At 41.7% G+C, this 22,094-nt stretch overlaps 1 protein-coding gene across 1 annotated transcript in view; it reads left to right on the top strand.

Annotated features, from left to right (window-relative positions):
* megf6b (multiple EGF-like-domains 6b) overlaps positions 1–22,094 on the top strand; it is a 59,022-nt gene that overhangs the window by 24,754 nt on the left and 12,174 nt on the right. Inside the window, 24 exon segments of the mRNA XM_058631369.1 lie at positions 2,101–2,223; positions 8,632–8,754; positions 9,746–9,871; positions 10,539–10,661; positions 10,953–11,075; positions 11,300–11,437; positions 12,607–12,729; positions 12,884–13,006; positions 13,594–13,764; positions 14,341–14,472; positions 14,549–14,677; positions 14,751–14,879; positions 15,177–15,311; positions 15,545–15,679; positions 15,798–15,923; positions 16,049–16,180; positions 16,491–16,619; positions 16,746–16,877; positions 17,728–17,856; positions 18,541–18,669; positions 18,969–19,097; positions 19,172–19,300; positions 21,596–21,724; positions 21,814–21,942. Coding sequence (XP_058487352.1) covers positions 2,101–2,223; positions 8,632–8,754; positions 9,746–9,871; positions 10,539–10,661; positions 10,953–11,075; positions 11,300–11,437; positions 12,607–12,729; positions 12,884–13,006; positions 13,594–13,764; positions 14,341–14,472; positions 14,549–14,677; positions 14,751–14,879; positions 15,177–15,311; positions 15,545–15,679; positions 15,798–15,923; positions 16,049–16,180; positions 16,491–16,619; positions 16,746–16,877; positions 17,728–17,856; positions 18,541–18,669; positions 18,969–19,097; positions 19,172–19,300; positions 21,596–21,724; positions 21,814–21,942 — 3,126 coding nt within the window.

Genomic DNA, 22,094 nt, shown 5'->3' with positions numbered 1-22,094 from the left:
TTGAGTTTAACACTCGGGGAAACGTTTGTGGCTTGGAATGTCACTGTTAGAGAATACGTTTATGGTAGTGGAGACAGTGAATGGAGAAAAGTCATCTTTCCATGTGTCTCAGTCACACATGATCAATGATCTGCTTTGTCTCTTTCTTTTTTTTGCGGGGGCAGAAGTTTCGACTGCTCATCATTGTAAAAGAAAATGACATTTATGATGCTAATATAAAACAAACATCCTTAAAGCATAAGACACAGTTTTCCCACAAAGAGTTTATTCTTAAACGCATGATCCTTTTTTCACTCATCTGGACACTGTAGAAGAGAAACTCCTAAAAGAAAAATCACATTTAGAAGATCAGATTCCATGTTTCATATTCTCATCCCTGACCCTGAGCACTTCGACATTCCTGCTCACTTATTGGGCAGAAAGACTTCAAGAGTGATGAGCTTGATATTGACCCTCGTCAGACCTTCTGTGGCTGACACACAGGTGTGTGGCCTCAGGGGGGAGATAGACATGCTCACGTATACACACACACACACACACACACATCCTGCAGATCTCACCTCAGGATCCCTCAGGGCTTTCAGTTCTGGCCTTGACTTCAGTTTGCACCCTGTTCGCTGACCATCCCTCTGTGTAGCTTTCCTTTAAACCCGATGTCTCTCTCTCTCTCTCTCTCTCTCTCTCTCTCTCTCTCTCTCTCTCTCTCTCTCTCTCTCTCTCTCTCTCTCTCTCTCTCTCTCTCTCTCTCTCTCTCTCTCTCTCTCTCTCTCTCTCTCTCTCTCTCAAACCCCAGACTCGTGAAATCAAGCTCTTGTGATGCCACGACCAAAATATCCTCAGCTGCAGTTCATTTAGTCCTGCTTAGACATGTTGACATAATTAACCTGGTAGGAAAGATCTTTTAAAAGTATAAATAAATGTATCCGTGACGTATACAATAATATTACATGCTGCATCCAGTTAAGGCTTTATGACAGTTTACATTTGGGAATAGAAAGAATGCAGTGTGTTTGGTGTGAACATTTCCAGATGTTGTAAACTAAAGGGGAAATCATTTAATTGGCTGATTAACTGCTGGCATCGCAATGTACCAACCTTTAGCTAGAGGGCGAAACATTTTCTTTGCACTCATCCTCCTCCCTCTGTACACTGACTGACTCTTTTTTTTATAGACATGGAGAACATTTATAAGCTTGATTAATGCTAAGTGAATGCTCCCTCCTAATTTCCTCCATGGCTTCCAGTTTCAAGGCCAATATTCCTTCCACTGGCATGGTGAAGTGAAGCCGGCCCAGTGTCGTCAAGTTTGAAACCCCACTGTGAGCGTAATCTCTGCCGACAAACTCCCATATGAGCGAAATGTAACATCAGTGGAGGCACTGAGCATCTTTGTCCTGAAAAATCAGCATAAAACTGAACACTATTCCTTTCATTCTTAACATTAATAGCTCAAATTATGGTATTTGCTGAACTGTCAGCATCTGTATCTGACCCGAGTCATTATGTGTAGTTTGGGAACTGAAAGGGAAAGATTCTATCTGGTTCTGCTGATGACAGTTTTTGGCAGCTGATGGACATGAGATGGAAAAAGTACAACAACAAAAAACTGTGTTTTGGAAATTCTGCCTGACAGACAAACGCAATTCCCTGTTTTATGTTGGAGTAAGTTTTAAAAGTGAGAAGCAGTGAGGACAACGTGTTACTGCTGGATGTTTCCCATTGTCCCGTTCAATTTATCACTTGATTTATTTTTTTTCTTGTCCTTTTTGGATATAAAGTGCATTTTTCCCCACTTTCATCTTGCTTGAAGCTGCTACTGAGGAAAGAAAGGTTTAAGGATGGAAACAGCACAGACTGTTTCCTGCAGTAATTGTCATAAATTGCCAGGCACTTGAACATTTTCCATACTTTCCAAAGTTGGACATTGAAAACAATACATCCTTTCTTACTCGTTTCTGCTAAGAAAAGAAAAAAAAAGGATCCCATGGCTGCTTTTAACCAAAACATAAAGCATTTTAAACGTGTTTGACCTTTCTGTGGCGGTATTTGGCTGCACTGTGAGTGACGGTAAACTAAACCTTGTCTCTCTCTTTCCTTCAGATGTGAACGAGTGTGAGGAGACCAACGGTGGCTGCGAGGCTCTCTGCTGTAACACCATCGGAAGCTTCTACTGCAGGTGTCCTCCAGGACACATACTGCACGAGGACGGCAAGACATGTCGGGGTGAGTATGTGGTCGTGTTGGGTTTCTGATCAGTTTTTATCATTTCTATCTTATATTCTCTAATGGAAGCAGACTTTTCAGACGATTTTATGCCATGAGATGGAATACATTTAGATAATATATTTAAATAAATAAATATTGGTCATGGGAGCCACATGGGTTGGTGTAGTGGTTAGCACTCTTGCCTTTGCAGCAAGAAAACGGTTTTAACCCCCGGTTGGAACAAGGGCCTTTTTGCATGGAGTTTGTTCTCCCTTCCATGTGTGCGTGGGTTTTCTCCGGGTTCTCCGGCTTCCTCCCACAGTCCAAAAACAGTAAAAAACAGTCCCCCGCGACCCTCCCGTGGAGGATAAAGCAGTAGAAAATGGATGGACGGATGGATTTTAGGTTAAAATGAAGTTAAACATTAGCCGTCAATCATGAAACAGTGAAACGCGAAGGTCCTGTAACAACTGAAAGACTTGAGCCAGATTGTCCTAAATCATAAATTGATGAAGCTTGAGTGCTGGGCCCTTGTTGTCGTCCGCGAAATTATGACTACATCATGTTAAAAGACACAACATTTTTTTTTTTACAAGCATTGTGGTAAAGCTTGCATCACATTACAGGTTTAAAAATTGCTTCTTTATGTTTCTTTATGGCAGATGTTTATTTATTTTGGTACAAAACATTATCAACGCAGTGTCCTTTAAAGTTATTGTTATGTATGACAGGAGATTTAATGTCGAGGTCTGATTATGAAACTGTACACTCAGCGTTCCTCTCTGTTTGTGTTTGGTCATTGAATCTTTTTAAATTTATTCTGAACACTTTGGTCCCCTATAGGTTTGTGTCCTGGCCGTCCTCAATATTCACAAAACCTGGTATTTGCAATTTATGACTTTGGTGCGGCACTGAGCGAATATGAAAATCAGATACTTTGAATTCTTGTGAACCATAGTACGGCATCACTTATCTTGTATACTGAAGGTGATGAAATAATCTTGGCTCATGCCGCTCGAATTACTCGTACGGTCGTCTGTGGAAGAGAGTGCAGTTACCAAACCAAACTCTCTGAACCAGTGCTAAACCAAACCTGAGCCTCTTTCCAACATTTTTCCCATTAGTAACTTTCATTTTGTTCCTTTAGAGTTTGATGTTTCTGATTATGGAATCTTTGTTAGAGGTTGGTTTCATCAGGATAATGATTCCTCTGTACATCGGCCAAGCCTAGAAGAGAGATGCCGGAGTGCCCCGGCAGCATGGCTGTTTGCTGATTCAGGTCGTGGTTATTCGGAGACGTGATGAGGATGTTGTCACAGCGCTGCTTTCATAGCTATCTGCCCTCTGCTCCTAGTCTGTATGGGAAGAGAACAGCTACCCGCAGCATTATCGTCCTAATTGTCTGTAATTGGCGGAAGGTGGTGCTGCTTGTGCGGGACGGCGCCTGTAAAGACTGATCCGCTGTCCTCCTTTTATGAAGACCTGAAGCGGGGAGGATGGTGGAGCAGAGCCCAAATTAGCCTGGATGAGAGACATCATTCATTCACTTAGCTGTGAAGAGTAAATGATTCAGGAGAGTCCGACTGCACGCAACCACATCAGTACTTGGGGGGAATCCTGTCCTTGGCATTGTGCAGTATTTTGTCAATGAAAGACATCTGCTGTGGTATGCTAACATGCCGATTCTGCTGGCGTCGACAATATATGAACAAACACATCTTTTGTCTAGTAGGAATAAAGTCATTTGCAGTTTAATCCCTTGTGGAGAGTTTCCTTCTCTAAAGATCCCGGTCAAATTCCTCTGTATTTATGTATCATCTTGATTTTTGTTTGGTTATGAATGAGCACCGTTGATACAAAGAGCGAACGTTCAGTAGAAGAGGCCAACATCAACTGCTGCCTTGCTGCCGTGCTGCGTGCGCCGTACAGCACTGTCAACATTTTAGCCGTCACGCCACGTTAACCTTGCAGCTCACACCAACACGACCGTGAAGCTGTGTGTAATGGTCTGCCCGTATTTGTCACCTGTCGTAATGGTGAGAAACTTCGTCCAAGATCAACAGGTGTAATACGCTCTTGTTAACCTGAAAGCAGCAGTTTCTGTCATTTTCTGTAAGAAAAACATCTCACCGTTGCTCGACTCGTTGTGAGCTCTCTGATACTTGATCCGGTGAGTAGTTTTACAGTTATGGCTCAGAGCCTGCAGTCTGTCGTCCATGCTGAGCTTCTTTCACCCCCCCCACCCTCCCCTCCGCCTGGCTGGCACACAGTTGTCCGCATAATGTTGACGTCTGCACAAATATGCATTTTATGAATAATGTGTGTGGAGTCTGCAAGTCTGTTCAGCACACCTGACATAGCTGTGTGGCTTGATGTAGTGACAGGACAGGTGTGTGTTACAGAGGCTTTAATGAAGAGGAACAGTCATAGTGAATGAAAGTCATCACGGCATGTTGCAGAGGGTCTCTGTGGCCCACGATCGTGACCATGAACTAGAGGCTTGATAGTGCTGCTGCCATCCTGCTGCTGTGTTTGAACGTATGTGTTGGCAGCAGATGAGAGACCACAGTTGCTCAGCTCCTGAAAAGACGATTTTCACTGCAAAGCTCATTCCTTTCTCAGATGTTGGATTAAAAAAAAAAAACAAAAACCCACGGTGTTTGACTTCTGGCATTCCTTTGGTGGCGGATTTCTTTTTTTATACATGTCAATATCAAAAGAAAAATGTCAACCCATCCTTTCATTTGCACACGTTCTTTGTTCTCGTGAATGATGTGCTGTCACGCGTGCACACACTGTGGCACAATAGTATAATATACTGAGGGGGAAAAGAAATAAATCACGACTGTTTAGTTTTTTTTGTAGTCCGTGCGGCACGCGCTGCACCTTTTACTTTAGGAAAGAGTGTAGAGACGAGGGGGGAGGAGGATCTTTAATGTGCTGGACATTTAGATTTGCTCGATGGGAGGGTGAAACAGAGGGAGATGGAGGGAGAGAGGAGGACATAAAAATCAACAGGCAGAGGGAATAAGAACTACTTACCATGTTACATCAGCGCAGGAGCCTTTACTGGAAAACTGTCACTGGTCATAGTTCACGTAGATCTTTATTGGAAGTGCAGTAGATTTTTGAAGCATTTTTAAAGTATTACTTTGAATGTTTTGCAAGACTTTATTCTCTCGCCATGGCTCTGTCGTCTCGACTGGGGACTTTCCTCTTTGCATTCATTGAAGTGATGGCATGTTTGACATCTGCCGCCAACTTTCCGTACACTTACTACAGGAGGATTTGCTATAGGCCGCACTGTTACCATGGATACCATGGCTACAATCTGGGCTACCAGGCGGCAGGTAAGTGAGAGTAAGATTTCACATCCAAAATGCAATACTCTATTTTTTACTTTATAATTAAATATAATTGTTATAAATAATATTTAATATAAATAATGTTCATTTGACCAAAGTGGAGAGTATTTGTTTGAGCTCATTCATAGTTCAGGGAGACGGGTTAATCAGTGTTGGTGATACGGCGGTCTGGCACTGCCCACATAAAGCAGTCTGTGATCCGAGCAGAGGAGGGTCACTTTTATCAGCAGAGATTAGAGCACATGAAAACATGAATTGTGAACCATGAGAGGCTCTTTGTATGCTTAACACAAACAGAAGCCTTAGACCAAAACACTTTTTTAGAAAGATTATTACGAAAATTTCTTTTCATGTTTGGCACGAGTACAGTGCTCGGGGATAAATGCACCCGATAAAGCATATTTTAACATGTATTGCAGTCGTGTTGCTCATAATCCCATTTGATCTTCATCTTTCTTGGAGATAAAATAAATCATAAAACATTCATCTCAAGCTCACGATAAACACAACACTGTATCAAACACAAGCCTCGATGTTTTCCATGAGGATGACGCGGTGCTGTAGGTGGCTGCGGGCTGAGAATTGATGTGCCTTTCTGTAAAAGCCAACGGCTGCTGAGGCTTTGGCTCGGAGCTTGAGAGTGATCATGTTCTGGACGTAGAAAACCCAGAACGGGAGAGGATTCATTGCCCTGCACCGCAGTTGCAAAAGCTGGAGACGTTTCATGAGAAACCAAACCAAAGGAGAGCATGGAGCATGGATGGAAAAATGAAAGGAGGGCTCCTGCCAGCTTCCCTGGACTACACTTGGCTGCAGATCGTCAAAGAAGAGGGAAAATTTAGAAACTCACTTTCACCCCAAAACAGTATTTGAGGATGTTGTGGGATATTATTGGGCGTACAGTTAATCATAGGATATTCAATAAAACAAATGTCTTGGGCAGGTTTCACCATTTCATCAAGTAGATTTTATTCCCTTTATGCTCATATTCTGGATTTTTGTCAATTTTTGTCAATTTTTATGTGAACGGTAGAATGACTTTAGTGCACTATAGTGACATTGATATTTCCTAATCATTTATAATAACACAACACTACTTTCCCTCCATCGTGTATTATAACAGAAGCCTTTCAGGTTTTGGGATTTGTAAAAAGATCTGATTTAAATCAATTTCAAATCAGTAAGTCAACTATTCACACAATGAACGAGTACTCGGTGACCGGTCACATATGCAGCTCGTGTGTTATTGTGTGTGCAGTGATGTGATCTGTAAGAGGAGATTCTGATTCCAATGGAGGCCAAATTTTGTCTCTCTGATTAAAAAAATGACCTCACAGATGTTGGCCGTGGAAATAATTTAATATCTTAATTAAGTTGCTATTAACAGTGGGGTTTTTTTTGACGTGGAAGAGGCTGTTTTCTAATTTCAGCTGATTATATTTGGTTTACAGCCTGGACCCTGAATGTTTTGGTTAACACTTCACTATAATCAAAAGCTCTAATCTAATCTCTAATCTCTAATCATGAGCCACAAGATGGTGGACACTAAACACAGAGCTAATATGATTCATTTGGTAATAAAAAAATAAACATAAAACGTATGCTAATGTTGCTGCTTCTCTGTTAAATCATTTGTTAATAGGTTTGCTAAGAGGTTTAGAGCGCTTATATTTGCATTTATTTTGTAATAATTGGCATTGACCAGTCACTCATTACAAATTACACATTTTTGTTCTCAGAAACTGATAAAAGTTAAGTCACGAAAACTTAATTTTTTCATCCAATAGTTATTTTTCTTTATTTACTTTTTTTGATGACCTGTTTCATGTATTAAATATTTAGTTTATACATTGAAAATACTAATACATGCATGGGAAATAACAAAAATAATAATACATGAAATAATAATAATTAGTCTTACCTTATCTCTCGCTCCATCTTCATCTAATTTCACTTTATCAGTGTGTGAAGTATTTGTGAGGAAGAGGAGGATGATGACTGTGTTTATGTGTTCACCTCATTTAGTTTGTGTGTTTATTTATGGGGCGGGAGCACTCTAATGAATGTTGAGAAATCATTCATGTGGTTTATTTGCACAGAGATGTTTACTGACTTGTTTACAACACTGAATGTGCGCTGCCTGGTCAGACACGAGGGATAAAAGCGACCTCTTTTTACAGTTTTCACAGAGATTCTCTGAATTCTTCAAATACTCTGTTGCTATAATGGCTGCCTGGAGTCAGGACTGGACGGAACAACACATTTCTCAAACAGACATTCAACTTGGCACTGACTAATAGTCTTTTATGATGTGCTAGCTGTTTTACAGACCTCAGCAGCCAAGAGCCATCCACACTCACCCTCTCACTGTGTTATGTCACTTGTTTGAGTCAGCAACATTTCCAGTAACTCCTCAGATAATTTTAGCAACGCTGAGGCAAACAGGTGACTTGCCACTGCTCGGAGGGGGAGGGGGAGGGGGAGGGGGGGGGCTTGCTGATGATGCTGATGTCAGCAGACAGACCACTAACGTAACTCCAAACAATCAGCTCAGATCTCAGGGTCTGCTGCGGAACACACAAAACAAATTACTACTCCTTGACCCCTAAAAACAAGAAGTGTTTTCATTTCCATTGTTATCTGGTTGCGAGGTGTCACGTTTCGCTTACTACTCCTTTCTCTAATTGACCCCGTTCTTTTATTTGTGCCTAGTTGAGAGGAATGTGTATGTTTAGCATCCTCAGATTTAAGTTTCCAAATGTCTGCTGCACCCAGGGGATGTTGGAGAGAAGCAGAGGAATTTAAATTTGGTTTTAGATGTTTAGTAGTTGCTACCACATGGAGAATTTGTTTGTTTGAGCTGCAATGCACTTGTAGATTATTTTCCCTTCTCATCCATCATCCTCTCTCTTCTCGGGACTAAACTTTAACCCACAGCCTGCATTAAATGCCTCTTTCAATAGGGTTTTTTTTCCCCCTTGTAATGAGAGGATTTAGGGAAATGACGCTAATTTCTCTCTGCTTCTGTTTTTTTTCTCTTTTCTCCCTCTTTCCTCTACAGACGTTGATGAATGCCAGGTCCATAATGGAGGCTGCCAGCACAGATGTATTAACACCAGAGGCTCCTACTATTGTGAATGCCACCCGGGCTCCCGTCTGCATGTGGACGGCCGCACCTGCCTCCGTGAGTGAGGGGAGGAATATAAGTTTTGTCTGCATTTGTTAGGATGATGTGATTATAGCACTGTAGTAGGTTGATGTCAGGTGAGCTGCATCTGGTGAAAAGCTGTACATACACATATAGTAAGTAGACCAACTGTTACAACCAGCCATGAATGAGGAGACTCCCTCTTCCCAACTCCCTAAACAAACCATTCTCTCACACACACCTGCAGCCCATCTCACGCTCACATGCAGACACATACACACAGGATAAAGAAACACAACCTCCATCCTTGTTAATTCTGATTCCAGCCACACAGAGCAGATACCATAGCTGAGACCCAACTGTCCCAGAGAGGCTCTCGTGTGATGCCAGGCGCATAAAGAGATGGATGATCTCACCAATAATTGATGTGCACAATGTGGATGGACTGAATCTTTGAGGCCTTTAATATAAAGTCCTTTTAAATCTACCCAGAGACAAATCTGAGGTCTGAAAAATGCATTTCCAATACATCAAGTCAGTGAAAGTGTGTTTGCACTTGATAGCATGACAGAGGACAGTGCATACCAAACCACTTTACTCATCTTATCCAGCTCTTGCATCTGCCAGCAGGGGTCAGATTTGTTCCACACACTTTGCATGTGGCTGCATAAAATTTGAGCTGGAAAACACTGAGTACTCTTGAAGCATGTATGGATCTTGACTCCAGTCTTTGAGTATTGAAAAAAAAGTGTTCTGGGGTCTCATCTGTTGCTGTGAGAGAGGGAAACACATCAGTGGATGATGTTGTCCACCACAGAGACCCTGTCCTTCAGATCTCTGACACTTTTTGGCCCTTTTGGTGATGATGCATCTTGATTGTGGGAGTTATACGGTCCAAATTGTGTGAGTTCATGATGTCTCAAGTTTCTAGACGGACTGACTTCCCCTCTTCTACTGTATGCCATTGCCTCTGTATGTGTCCCTGCAGCTCAGTGCCACTCACTCTTTCATTCTTTTGCCTTTTCAGCGGTGCACTCGTGTGCCATCAGCAACGGAGGATGTGAACACTACTGCGTGCAGCAGTCTGCTGCCCATTTCCGCTGCCGCTGCAAGCCGAGTCACTTGCTGTCGGAGGATGGCAAGCACTGCAAACGTGAGTGCCCGTGTTTCCAAAGTCTGGTGTAAGACAGCACTACGTACACATCAACACATGACACAAGACAGAAAGGAGGGATTATAAATGGAGGGAGGAGTGCCAGTAAAAGTGCGTACTTTGGAAGATTATGAAGGTGTGATTGTGAGGATTTAATTAACATGAAAACTCATTGCTTCCAACTGTAATTATCTGACAGGGAGCCTATGCTGGAGCGGGATTAACTGTCGCTCATGGGATGAGACATTAAATTAATGTAATCCATTAATTTCTTTGTAATGTCCTTGTAGTATTTAGACATAATCTCCGAAGCCTTGTGGTCAAGTATTCTTCTCTTGAGAGGTGGGAAATTATACATATATGTATTTTCAATGACTGTCTTTCAGGTGCTTTTACTTTGTAATTATTGGCTGTGAACAGTCTCCTCTTATTTCTACAGTGCTGAGGGTTTGAATCCAAGATGCCAGACAGGCTAATACAAGTCAAACACACACACAACTATGCAGAGAGAGCTTTAAAGAGCCTAGTGGCACTGTGGTTTTAAATCCGGCCACATTAACATACAGAGAGGCAGCGTTTTACCCTTTTTTGCCACCACTGTGCCAGAATCATTTTTCACTGGATTGACGCCATGTAAATGCGAGTGTGTATGTGCTTTGTGTTTCAGTGCAGAACCCGTGTGCAGATCACAACGGAGGCTGCATGCACCTTTGTCGAGTCGATGGTGGCAGAGCTCACTGTGACTGTAAAGCTGGTTACATCCTTAATGAAGACGGGAAAACCTGTGCAGGTCAATTCACCACTAAGGATAATAAGGATACATAAAGGGATTCAACACAATTATAATCACCACAAGAAAAAATCAATTTGAGAGACATAATCAAAAAAGTTTTCATGTAGGAAGATGAAATAGAATTTGCAAGCCAGCATTTTCACACTAAAATGGTGTGAAAGATAGTTTTCATCACAGAAACGTATATTTGGTTAGTGAGAAACATGTGGTGGTGAATGTAAATGAACGTGTGCTGACCAGATGCTCTCCATTATAATTCACTTTTTTTTTTTTTTTTTCCTTGAACAGATATTGATGAGTGTGAGACAGAAGCAGCCAACTGTGCTCACGGCTGCCACAACACTCTGGGCTCTTTCGCCTGCGTTTGTAACACAGCCTACGAACTGGGCTCTGATGGAAAACAGTGCTACAGTCAGTTCAAACAATCATATGTATCTACTATATATATATATATCATATACTATATTGTATAAACACACATGTTTTTATATATATCTATATATATATATGTCTATACATGTGTATATATATATATATATATATATATATATACACGTGTGTGTATATACAATATAGTTGGTTGGTCTGAGCTGCTTAAGGACTGTAATTAACACACACTTATCTCTCTGTGACAGAAATCGAGATGGAGATTGTGAACAGCTGTGAAAACAACAACGGCGGATGTTCACACCATTGCCAGCATTCAAACAATGGTCCTGTCTGCTCCTGTAACCATGGTAACAGATTAGACGTGGACCTTAAAACCTGTGTTGGTAAGGAAGAAGTCGAGATATGTCACATTCAGATGTTTACTTTGGTCAGTGCTACTTCAAAATGTTAGGGCATGAGTGTTAACCATAAAGCTCTGTATCACTGTCCACAGAAATTCAAAATTATTTTTTTATTTCTTAAGTTACACCCTTTGAAAAACTAAGAGTAACTGAGAGGGAATCCTAAACAAGACAAGATAGAAGCCAGAGCTTTGCTAAAACACCTGCATAAAAAGGATCTGCATTCCTCTCACTATTAATGTGAAAAGAAGTGAGTTGCTGATTTTTAAGCTGATGATGACCCACGATGAAGACGCCCATGGAGGGTCAAGCGGAGGTCATTCTCCACATGGTCATGAATGATAGATGCGTGAGCATCAGACACGCAGCAGAAACCCTTGGACGTCAGTGTTGGCTCAGTTCACACAGTTTTGACTGACACCTTGGGTGATGAGCAAAACGTCTGCTCGATGGGTGCCCTGACTGTTGACACCAGATCAGAAGTTGAAAAGAATGGAAATTTCAAGGACACTTTTGGCTAATTATTAGGCCCATCCTGCCAAATTCCTCAGGGCATTTGAGACCCAGACACAGGTTTGGCCGTTTTCATCCAGAAACAAAGAATCAAAGATACTAATGGAAACACACTTGGTACTCCAGCTCCCAACAAACGTTCAAGCAAGTGGTATCTGCTGGCAAAGTCATGTTTCTGTGTTTTGGCGAAAATATCCAGGAAGAATAATTTCCAATTGTTGGCAGTTGCAGAATGTTAGCCCACACAACTTTCACACCTGACCTGGTGCCGTCTGATTTTTCCTAAACTGAAATCCTGCTTGGGTGGTCCCCATTTTCAGTGATGACAAAGTTATCATTTCTTTCTGGAGGCTCAAATGCAAAACCTTCTTCCTCTAAGAAAGAGCAAAGCTTTAACATCAGTGGACCAAGTGCCCTGAAGTTAAAGGAGAATATTTTGAAAAATAAAGGTCAGAGTGATTTTTCTCCTGTGATGTTTTCTGGGTGAGGCTGAGAGCTTTTTGAAGTACACTCATTTTATTCTCACGTTGTGACCGTGACCTCATCTGGTTGTTAGACTTCAATTTACAATGTCCTATAAAATGTTTTTCCTCTGTGGTCAGAGCCCTCGTAACTTTTTGTCTTGCTGTGTTTGGCAGACATCGACGAGTGTGGAGAGCGGAGCTACTGCTGCGAGCAGGACTGCACCAACTACCCCGGAGGCTATGAGTGCTACTGCTCTGCAGGATACAGACTCAACTCGGATGGATGTAGCTGTGATGGTAAGTGTAACTTAACAGCCCAGGCGTGTATGACGTTTGACTCACGAGACGGGCACAATGAAAGTAAGCAGCATTCTTGGCTTTTGCTCTGCTTCACCTCTCGATGGAGATAAAGCACTTACACCTGTGCTGTTTCTGTTTCTGTGATGTTTAGATGTGGATGAGTGTCTGGCCAGTAACGCTGGTTGTGATCACACATGCCAGAACAGTGCGGGCTCCTTCCAGTGTTACTGCCACTCGGGTTTCCGTCTGGACGAAGACCGGCAATCGTGCACCCGTGAGTATCAGCTATCGGGGTGAAAAGAGGAGGAGGAAGTCACAATCACACCAAACACATGCAACAACAACAACAACCTTTTGACCTGAAAGCATTTGCCGTTTGCAGATTCACAAAAAAATCCATTATGAAGTCGTGTTTTAATAATATATATATGCACAGGTGTGTCTAATAACATTAATAACAGAATTTACGTTCAGTAAGGTATGACAATACCAGGACCATGAACCTGAAGCAGCTAAATGGAATTGTTCATTTTGTTATTTACTGTTGTACTTTTCCTCCAATGAAAAACAGACTGACTATGCCACTAACAGCAGGTTTCAGCAGAGGTGGAGCTCTGGAAACTTTTAGCAAAGTTGAAAAAAAAAGGAAAAACCTTTAATGGAACAAATAATGTGCTTCATAGTCATGAGGTATAAGTCAAACAAAGTCAAGCTAAGCCCAGCTAATAAATTAGACGACTTTCTCCTACGTTTTTCCTTTTTTTTTCATTGCATACACGTTTCATGTGCCACCATACTGTTCCAAGAAAGACGTTATTTCACCAAAATGTACTCCGAATGTTGTTTAATGTCTTTTTTTAGCACTAGAAAATGCAATTGAGGCCCTCTCCAGTGGAGGTGCTATGGAGCTGCCTCTCCATCGCCCTCAGATCACGTTACTACATGACTACAGCCAACCTCTGGAGCGCTACGATGACTACGAAGATGACGAGGGGGAACTCAGGGCCGAAAATAACTTGGCAGAGAAATTTGGTGAGTTGTTGTTTTTTTTGTTTTTTTTCCTGAACCATTAACGACTCATAATCATTAACAGGAACCTGTATCTGATTAGCAGAGTGTAGCTTCTGGGGCTACTAGAAGCTGTCTGGCAGACTCATTTACTGCAAGCAGGAACCGACCTCATGGTGGAGGTTAATTACTGTGCTGCATGCTCCCAGACTGTCGGTACATACACTGAGGCTTATATGCACCGGCAGCTGGTCTGAAGCAGGATGTCCAAGGCTCGTGTTTTTGTCCAGACTAAATGGACTCTAAAGACTTTAGTGTGAATTTCTCTCAAAGTTTTCAAAGTCCACTGTGTAGGATTTAGTGATATTTAAAGGACTACTTCACCAAGTTTTATTTAGCTTTGTATTACTGATTATAGTAATACAACGCTAAATGCAAATGGGTGAAGTTTTCCTTTAATGGTGAGACTGCAAAATGTGACTAAAGATGATCCTTTTCCCAAGTAAATCGGGAATCTCTCGTGGCCTTTTACACACCAGGAAGAATGTCAGTCTTAAAGAATTGTGATGGTGGTTCATTCATTATTTATGTTGTTTTCAGTGTGTTTGGACGACACCTTTGGACACGACTGCAGTTTGACATGTGATGACTGTTCAAATGGAGGGAAATGTAATCTTTGGAAGAACGGCTGTGATTGTCCGGATGGATGGACAGACGTCATCTGCAACCAGAGTGAGCGCCGACTCAACACACACACACACACACACACACACACTTGCGTTGATTAACCCTTTCATTTCTGTCACAGCTTGTCCAGAAGGATTCTTTGGCAAAAACTGCTCCTTTCCCTCTAAGTGTAAAAACGGAGCCAGCTGTGACCCTGTGACTGGGAGCTGCCGCTGTCCTCCAGGAGTCAGTGGAGATTTGTGCCAGGATGGTGAGTTATTTCAAAGTTTTAGTGATAGCATTTGCATTTTATTGGGTTTTTATTTAATATGTGCCGTGCTCAGGTTGTCCAAAGGGCTTCTATGGAAAACAATGCAACAAGAAGTGTAACTGTGCAAATAATGGACGCTGCCACCGAACCTATGGAGCCTGTCTGTGCGATCCAGGGCTGTACGGGCGCTTCTGCCACCTTCGTAAGTCACGCCAACTGTTGCTCACGACACCTTTCTGCATATGATTATCATTTTACATGCCAGTGAATTTGTTCTCTCATCAAATCCTGTTGAGTAGTTTGGTTTTATAACATAGCATGTTCTTGTAACTTGTAAATGATCGTGTTTCGTATAATAAAAATAATAATTTGTAAGTTGTTGTTGGTTGTAACTAATAACTAATAACTGTTTACTTGTGGCAGTAAAAGAAAACACTCTTGTAAAAACTCTTCTTTCATTCAGTTAAACTTTTCTTATTTGACTCTCTTTCCTCTCCAGCTTGTCCTAAGTGGATGTTTGGACCCGGCTGCTCCGACGAGTGTCACTGTGTCCAGCAGAACACTCTGGAGTGTCACCGTCGCTATGGCACCTGCGTCTGTAAACCGGGTTACCAGGGCAACACCTGCAAGGAAGGCGAGTACACCAAAATGCTCCGCCCACAATGCTGCAATTTCAGTAGTAATAAGAGTATCCAACTTTCTAAGATGCAGGTGCATTAGAAAGAGTTATTTCTGGACTTTCAAAAAGAACTCTTGACAAAAGTCCAAAGGAATCCAAAAATTGGTCATTAAGGCACATGTAGGATTGTATATTCAGTTGTCCTTATGTGATGTGTAATCAATCTGTCCTGTCCAATCTTTCTCTAGAATGTAGCCCGGGTAAGTTTGGAGCTGGCTGTGAGAAGACATGCTCCTGTCCCCCAGGAGTGTCTTGTGACCATGTGACAGGAAAGTGTCAGCGTAAGTGTCCTCCTGGTCGTCACGGGGAGAACTGTGATCAAGGTAGGCAAGTCTCACTTAAGTCTCACTTAAGTCTCACTTTTACCTCTTAACTGCAGTTAGAATCATTTGACCCATCTTTTTTTTTTAAACAATGTCCCGCTGTGTGTCTTTGTATCAGACTGTCCAGAGGGGACATTTGGGACAGGTTGCGTTCATTCTTGCAACTGCACGAGTGCCCCATGTGACAAGGTGACAGGACAATGCAAGTGTCCAGCAGGGACGTTAGGAAAACACTGCGAGAGCTGTGAGTGCAAATGCTCTTTTCTTTGTTTTTCATAGCTTAATATATATATATATACTGTATATATACATATATATATATATATATACATATAGAAAAACTCAATATGAATATGATTGTTTTCACAGTGTGTCAGGAGGGATTTTGGGGTCCAGGTTGCAGGGAAACGTGTCCTGCGTGTGAGAACGGCGCCTCGTGTGATAAACACAACGGTTCCTGTCTCTGTCCTCCTGGATTCATGGGACAACTCTGCCAAAACTGTGAGTATCTGCAGTGCATTTTTTGGGGGGTAGGTTTCCATAGCAACAAGCGTTAAACAGTGCTATCACCCAGGTGGAAGGCAGCAGTGTGAAATATTGAACTCATGCAGTGGTGCAGTGTGGACAGGAAAGGGAGGCAACAAGCACAGTTGTGTTTTTTTTATCTCAGAGTTCATTGAGAAACCAACTGTGGACATGTTTTTACCAAGAAGAACAAATGTGATTCTGCCAAACACTGGATCAGACACAGCAGAGATGACTCACTAGATTACTGGATTAGATTATTTTCAATCATTCTTTCATTGTTTAGCCTGCCCGAGTGGACGGTTTGGTCAAGAATGCCAAATGAAGTGTGTGTGTGAGAACAACGCTCGGTGCGACCCGGTGACTGGACTGTGTACCTGCCCTCCTGGCTGGACTGGACACAACTGCAGAAAGGGTAAGTCGAGTGAGACACTACCTCAGATGAAGCCTAACATCAGCTACCTCACCAGGACAGGACTATGTGGGGGAAATGGATCTGTGCTTATGTTTTTGACAGCCGACCCTGACGTTTGTTTTGCAGCGTGTGATGCAGGACACTGGGGAGCCGACTGTGCGCAAACCTGCGACTGCAGAAACGGAGACGGCAGCTGTGACGCTTCGACGGGCCAGTGCAACTGTGAGGCTGGTTACACGGGAACACGCTGCCAACAGAGTACGCTCACGCTCACTCTCTCTCAGTTTATAACACTGTTCATTCTGTCATGATTTAAAGTCACCAGGTGTGAAATTTGTATTTCATTTAATATATTCATCCATTCATTATGAACAGTTTGTGCTGCAGTCATTCTGCAGAGTGCCATTCTTGATATCACCATGAGGTGGCTCTCACCTCGTTTCACCCAGTTTTCATTTCTGTTAAATCAACTTTTTATTTTTGTTACTTGAGGAAATAACACAGGGAGTTCTCATCCACACTGGCGTAAAACCTATTTGGTTTATTCTTGATATTTTACATATTTGTTGATAAAACATTAACTCTTTAACACTGAGCGTATCGCAGGCAACACGTTTGCACATTTGCACTTTGCATTATCGTAATTACGCAATGTTTGTGCTATTGGAAAAAGCTGAGAGGTTAACTCTCACTGTTGCAGGAAGCCGGCAAATCAGCATCTTTGTCACCAGAGAGGAGATAGTTGTAAAACCGGCTGTGCAAAGTTTGTTTTTTAAATAAAAGTTTTGTTTTCCTTCATTTTAAATTGTTAGTAATTGTTAATGCAGTAAATTGTAAATAAATGCCATATTGAAAGTTATTCTGGAAAAATGTGCAAAAACACCTACTCACAGGATCATTTTATGGTTTAACTTTTATGTTTATGGTGAAAAATAAGCAAGAAAAAAAGGTCCAGACGGACATTTTGAGGCTTAGGTGTTAAAGGGTTATGCTTCCACCAAGTCATTAGTCGTTTTAAAGGTCAAACAGATCTCGAAGTCTCGGTTTTGATTGTAAATTGACACAAATGTCTCTCGATCTATAATGTGTGTGTATAATTTTCCCTCAGAATGTCCCGCGGGTGTGTTTGGTCTCGGTTGTCGACACCGGTGTCAGTGTGACAACAGCGCTCTGTGCGACCACGTGAGCGGAGCTTGTACCTGCCAGATGGGATGGACTGGAAGCTTCTGCGAAAAGCGTAAGAGAAACTTCTCTTGAGTGAATATGAACTTCTACTTTAACTTCATTCAAACTTTTAAAACGTGCAGCTCAATTAGGAATCTTTATTGCTTCTGTTTTATTTTAGTTGGAATATTTCTTAATGTCTGAAATATTCAATGTTTTTGTTGCACATTTTTCTCTGAAATGAAAACACCTTCAAAAACAAACACATTCAGCTTCTTACTAGTTCCACATACTTCATTCAAACTTTAAAATATTCATCTCAATTATTCAGTCCATTCAGCACTTTTTCATACTTCTCATAAAAAATCTCATTCAAAGGAATTGAAACCCACTTTCATTTATATTTAATTTTTTACAGTTACCGATAAAAATTCTTGGAATTGTCAGCCTCTCATATTTGACATTGGTGTGTTTTGTGTGGACGATATCACGGCCAACACTTGAGACTGGAGGTTGTTCTACTCGTTAAACTCGCTCTCCAGTTCATAAATTTTATTCTTTATACTTGATTTTTTACCAGAACAAAAAAATAATGGAGCATTTGTTTAACCGCCGGTGCAGTGGCCAGCGTTTCTGCCAGAACCAGCCTCAATCTTGAGCTCGTGCAGAGGGCAGCAATCCCACTGCAGTTTCTTCATAAATTGCCTTTTTCTCGTTCTATATGCTTTTAAGCGTTGGTCCACGTGTGTGTTTCCAGCGTGTCCTCAGGGTTTCTTTGGACTCGACTGTCAGGAGAAATGCTTGTGTCTCAACGGCGGGAGCTGCGATCATGTCAGCGGAGTTTGCTCCTGTACGGCCGGCTGGATCGGTCCATTCTGCAACCTGAGTGAGTGTCACTTCCTGACAGGTGCTGGCATCATGTTGAGGTGTAAATTTAGCCTTAAATTCTATCATATCAGGACATTTCTGCATCTTTTCAATGCTGAATCATCACACTGGAACAGGAGAACATAGTTGGTTTGAGTTATTTTGGGGGAAACCCGGCTCAGTCAGACAGACATGAAAAAAAGAACCTGATGTTCCCCACGCTGTGGCCCCCCGTCACTCACCAGACCCTGGAATTTCCACTTTTGATCAGCAGAGTTCATGAAGAGGTAACGGTATTATTTGTCCCCCTGCTGGCAGCTTGCCCGACAGGTTTCTACGGCGAAGGATGTAACCAAACCTGCAGCTGTGGTAACAGCGGCATCTGCCACCCGGCCACTGGGCAGTGTGTGTGCACACCAGGCTGGACCGGACCCACGTGCTCAGAAGGTGAGTTTACACAAACACGACTGATCATATACATGACAGGTAGAAAATAACTGTCTTTTCTTTTCTTCTCCCAGAATGCCCTGCAGGGTTTTATGGAGCGGACTGTCGACAGCGCTGCTTGTGCCAGAATGGAGCCACCTGTAATAAGACCAGTGGAAAATGTGCATGTGCCAGTGGATGGACGGGTACAGCCTGTGAACTCGGTAAGACTCAGGGAAGAGAAAGCTGTGAGTAAGAGTTTCCATGTGTGTTACCACGAAAAAACCCACCTGCAAATGATCATTAAAATTAAAGTTCTCATTTATTACAACTCGAGCCACTTTCTTGTGCTTTTGGCCATCATTTATAATAACACTGTTCGCGGCTCGGAGAACACCAACATCGCCGAGGTCGATAAGACGAGGAACAGGACACGATCAGACAAGTCTTTAATTATGTAACGTGATGATTAGCAATCGTTTCTATAGCATTGTTGTATAAAAACACACACACAAAGTTCATCATACATGACAAAATATGAGGTTACGCTATGAGGAAACACCAGGGGTGGAGTTAAAGATTATTAAATAAAATCCTCATAAGAGAAAATAATAAATGAGATAAAACACAAATTAAATAGGGATTGAAATACATAATAATATAATAATATGTTGTTATCATTGAATTATTTCAAACGAATAATCATTTGTTACACAAAGGATTTGATGAAGTGTTTCTGTGACTTTTTTTTTCCCTTTGATTTTCCTGACGTTCGCATATCTGTAACGTCGCTCTTTAAACGCTGTCTCCGTTTTAATGACTGTGTAAACACCACAGACACCGGTGGAAATGAGTCCAGGTCTTTTTATCGTTCTATTTCTGGTAAATGTCTGACATGTTCAACGCGTTCTGCAGATGTTTTAGTTTGTTGTCAGTAAATCAATCCCTGAGTAATGAATGTACGGTACATCCAACACCAACCAGGAAATCTGTCTGAAGTTGACCAACCTTTGTGTTTAACCGTCATGATCGAATGACTGCAGGTGATTTTTCTTTTTCACTATTATTATTTCACCATATTCCAGAATAATTGTCTGACTGCAGTGGTTTTACTTTATGAAAAAAAGGAGTAAAAATATGGCCCAGCTGGGATAAAATATAAATTTTCCTTTAACCACAGAAACAGTCTACAGCACCTTGTGCCTGTATGCATATGTTCTTCATTTAGATTTGATAAAGTTGCAGTAGGTAGGATCACTGGGAAAGTTTTCAATTGTTGAGTTTTACCTGCAGATTATTAAAAGAATATGAAAGATTATAAAAATGAGCATGGACACTCGCCATCTCTGAATTGACATGTTTTATTGTTTTGTTTTTCTCCTTCTTTTTTCTTTCCGACTCTTTTTAGATTTATTATCGATCAATAATGCATACTGTGCCTTTAATTTAGAGTTTCTGTCTTCATTTGATGTGATTATCTTTTACATCTGAACCTGGAAACCTGATTAAATCACCTAATATAAAAGATCTACAGCCTGAACGTACACAACTCATCACATTGTAATGGCCAGCATGTCAACATGCACTCATGTGTTAAAAATAAATTCTTTTTTTAGGATATTACTCTGATTTAATCTTGCTATACTGCAGAGTTGAGGGTCATAATAGTTTTGGCTTTTTCATTAGTTTTAGTTTTTATTTAGCATTTATTTAGTTTTGACTTTTTTTTTAATTAGTTAGTTTTAATTAGTTTTTAGCGCAGGTTTGCTAGTTTGTATTTATAAATGCTTAGTTTTAGTTGAGTTTAAATTAGTTTTTAGTAAGTTTTATAAACACACAATTCAGTTTCAGTTCAGTTTCATTTTTAAATTTTATTTCAGTTAACAAAGAATGCTTTTTCAATTTTAGTTTTCGTTTATTTCGTTAGTTTTCGTTCACTTTTAATACCCTCGATCACCACCTGTCACAAACTCACATGGACACCGAACCCAGACTTACTTAAATCCATCAGGACTTCATGTATAACAAAGCCACGATGATGTTGTTTAGTCTGGGCACAAATGCAGAATAATCACATTACCTGAACACTGAAGTAAATATTTAAAACCTGCGCAGCCTGTGCTTGTTTGACTGCAGTGCTCTGGAGATCCATCAGTCTGCCTGAGCTCATTGTTTCTGTTAAAGTCTCCTTTGACCCCGGGGATGACATTCCAGCTTGTTCTCTCTCTGAGCTCCATATCACACACACTTTCCTTCCCCTGAGTCTGTTACAACCTTCACCCTGTTGGGCCGTGCCAGGCCGTGCCAGGCCAGGCCAGGCCAGGCCCAGCTCACCCCCCCTCCTCAGGAAACCACTAATCCTGTTTCTGGAATGTCTTCACCCTCTAAACTCTGTGGCTGCTAACCTGTCACTCAGTGCTCAGCAGAAGTGGGACAGGTCTCTATGTCACGTCATGCTTCTGTGTTTTCTCACACGTGTGTGTGTATGTTTCTGCTTCTTCATCATCATCATCATACAGAATGTGTAGCGGGTCGGTTCGGGGCGGACTGCCAGCAGCAGTGTCGATGTGAGAATGGTGGCCAGTGTGACAGACTGACTGGACGGTGCAGCTGCAGTGCCGGCTGGATTGGAGAGCACTGTGAGAAAGGTGAGTCTGAAACTCTGTCATGGTAACTACTGCATTGTGAAAACCTGCAGCACTTTTTTTTGTTAATTATAATCTCTGATTTGCACCAGCATGTGAGGTGGGCCTGTTCGGTTCTGGCTGTGAGGAGCGATGCCAGTGTGTGCACGGTGTTTCGTGTCACCACGTCACTGGAGAGTGTCAGTGTCCGCCGGGCTGGAGAGGAAAACTCTGTGACAAAGGTACAAAACCTTGAGACGCTGAGATGCAGTGGAGCTTCTGCAACACCTGGTGGACACAGTTAGTCTGCGTTTTCAAAATGATTTTTTTTACAATTCCAAAAAATTACACACGGGTTTGCACAGCTATTCTTGTTAGGACGCCTTTGATTTTG

This window comes from Solea solea, chromosome 6 (assembly GCF_958295425.1).
Source record: "Solea solea chromosome 6, fSolSol10.1, whole genome shotgun sequence".
Taxonomy (NCBI): Eukaryota; Metazoa; Chordata; class Actinopteri; order Pleuronectiformes; family Soleidae; genus Solea; species Solea solea.
This window is presented reverse-complemented; position numbering and strand designations above follow the sequence as displayed.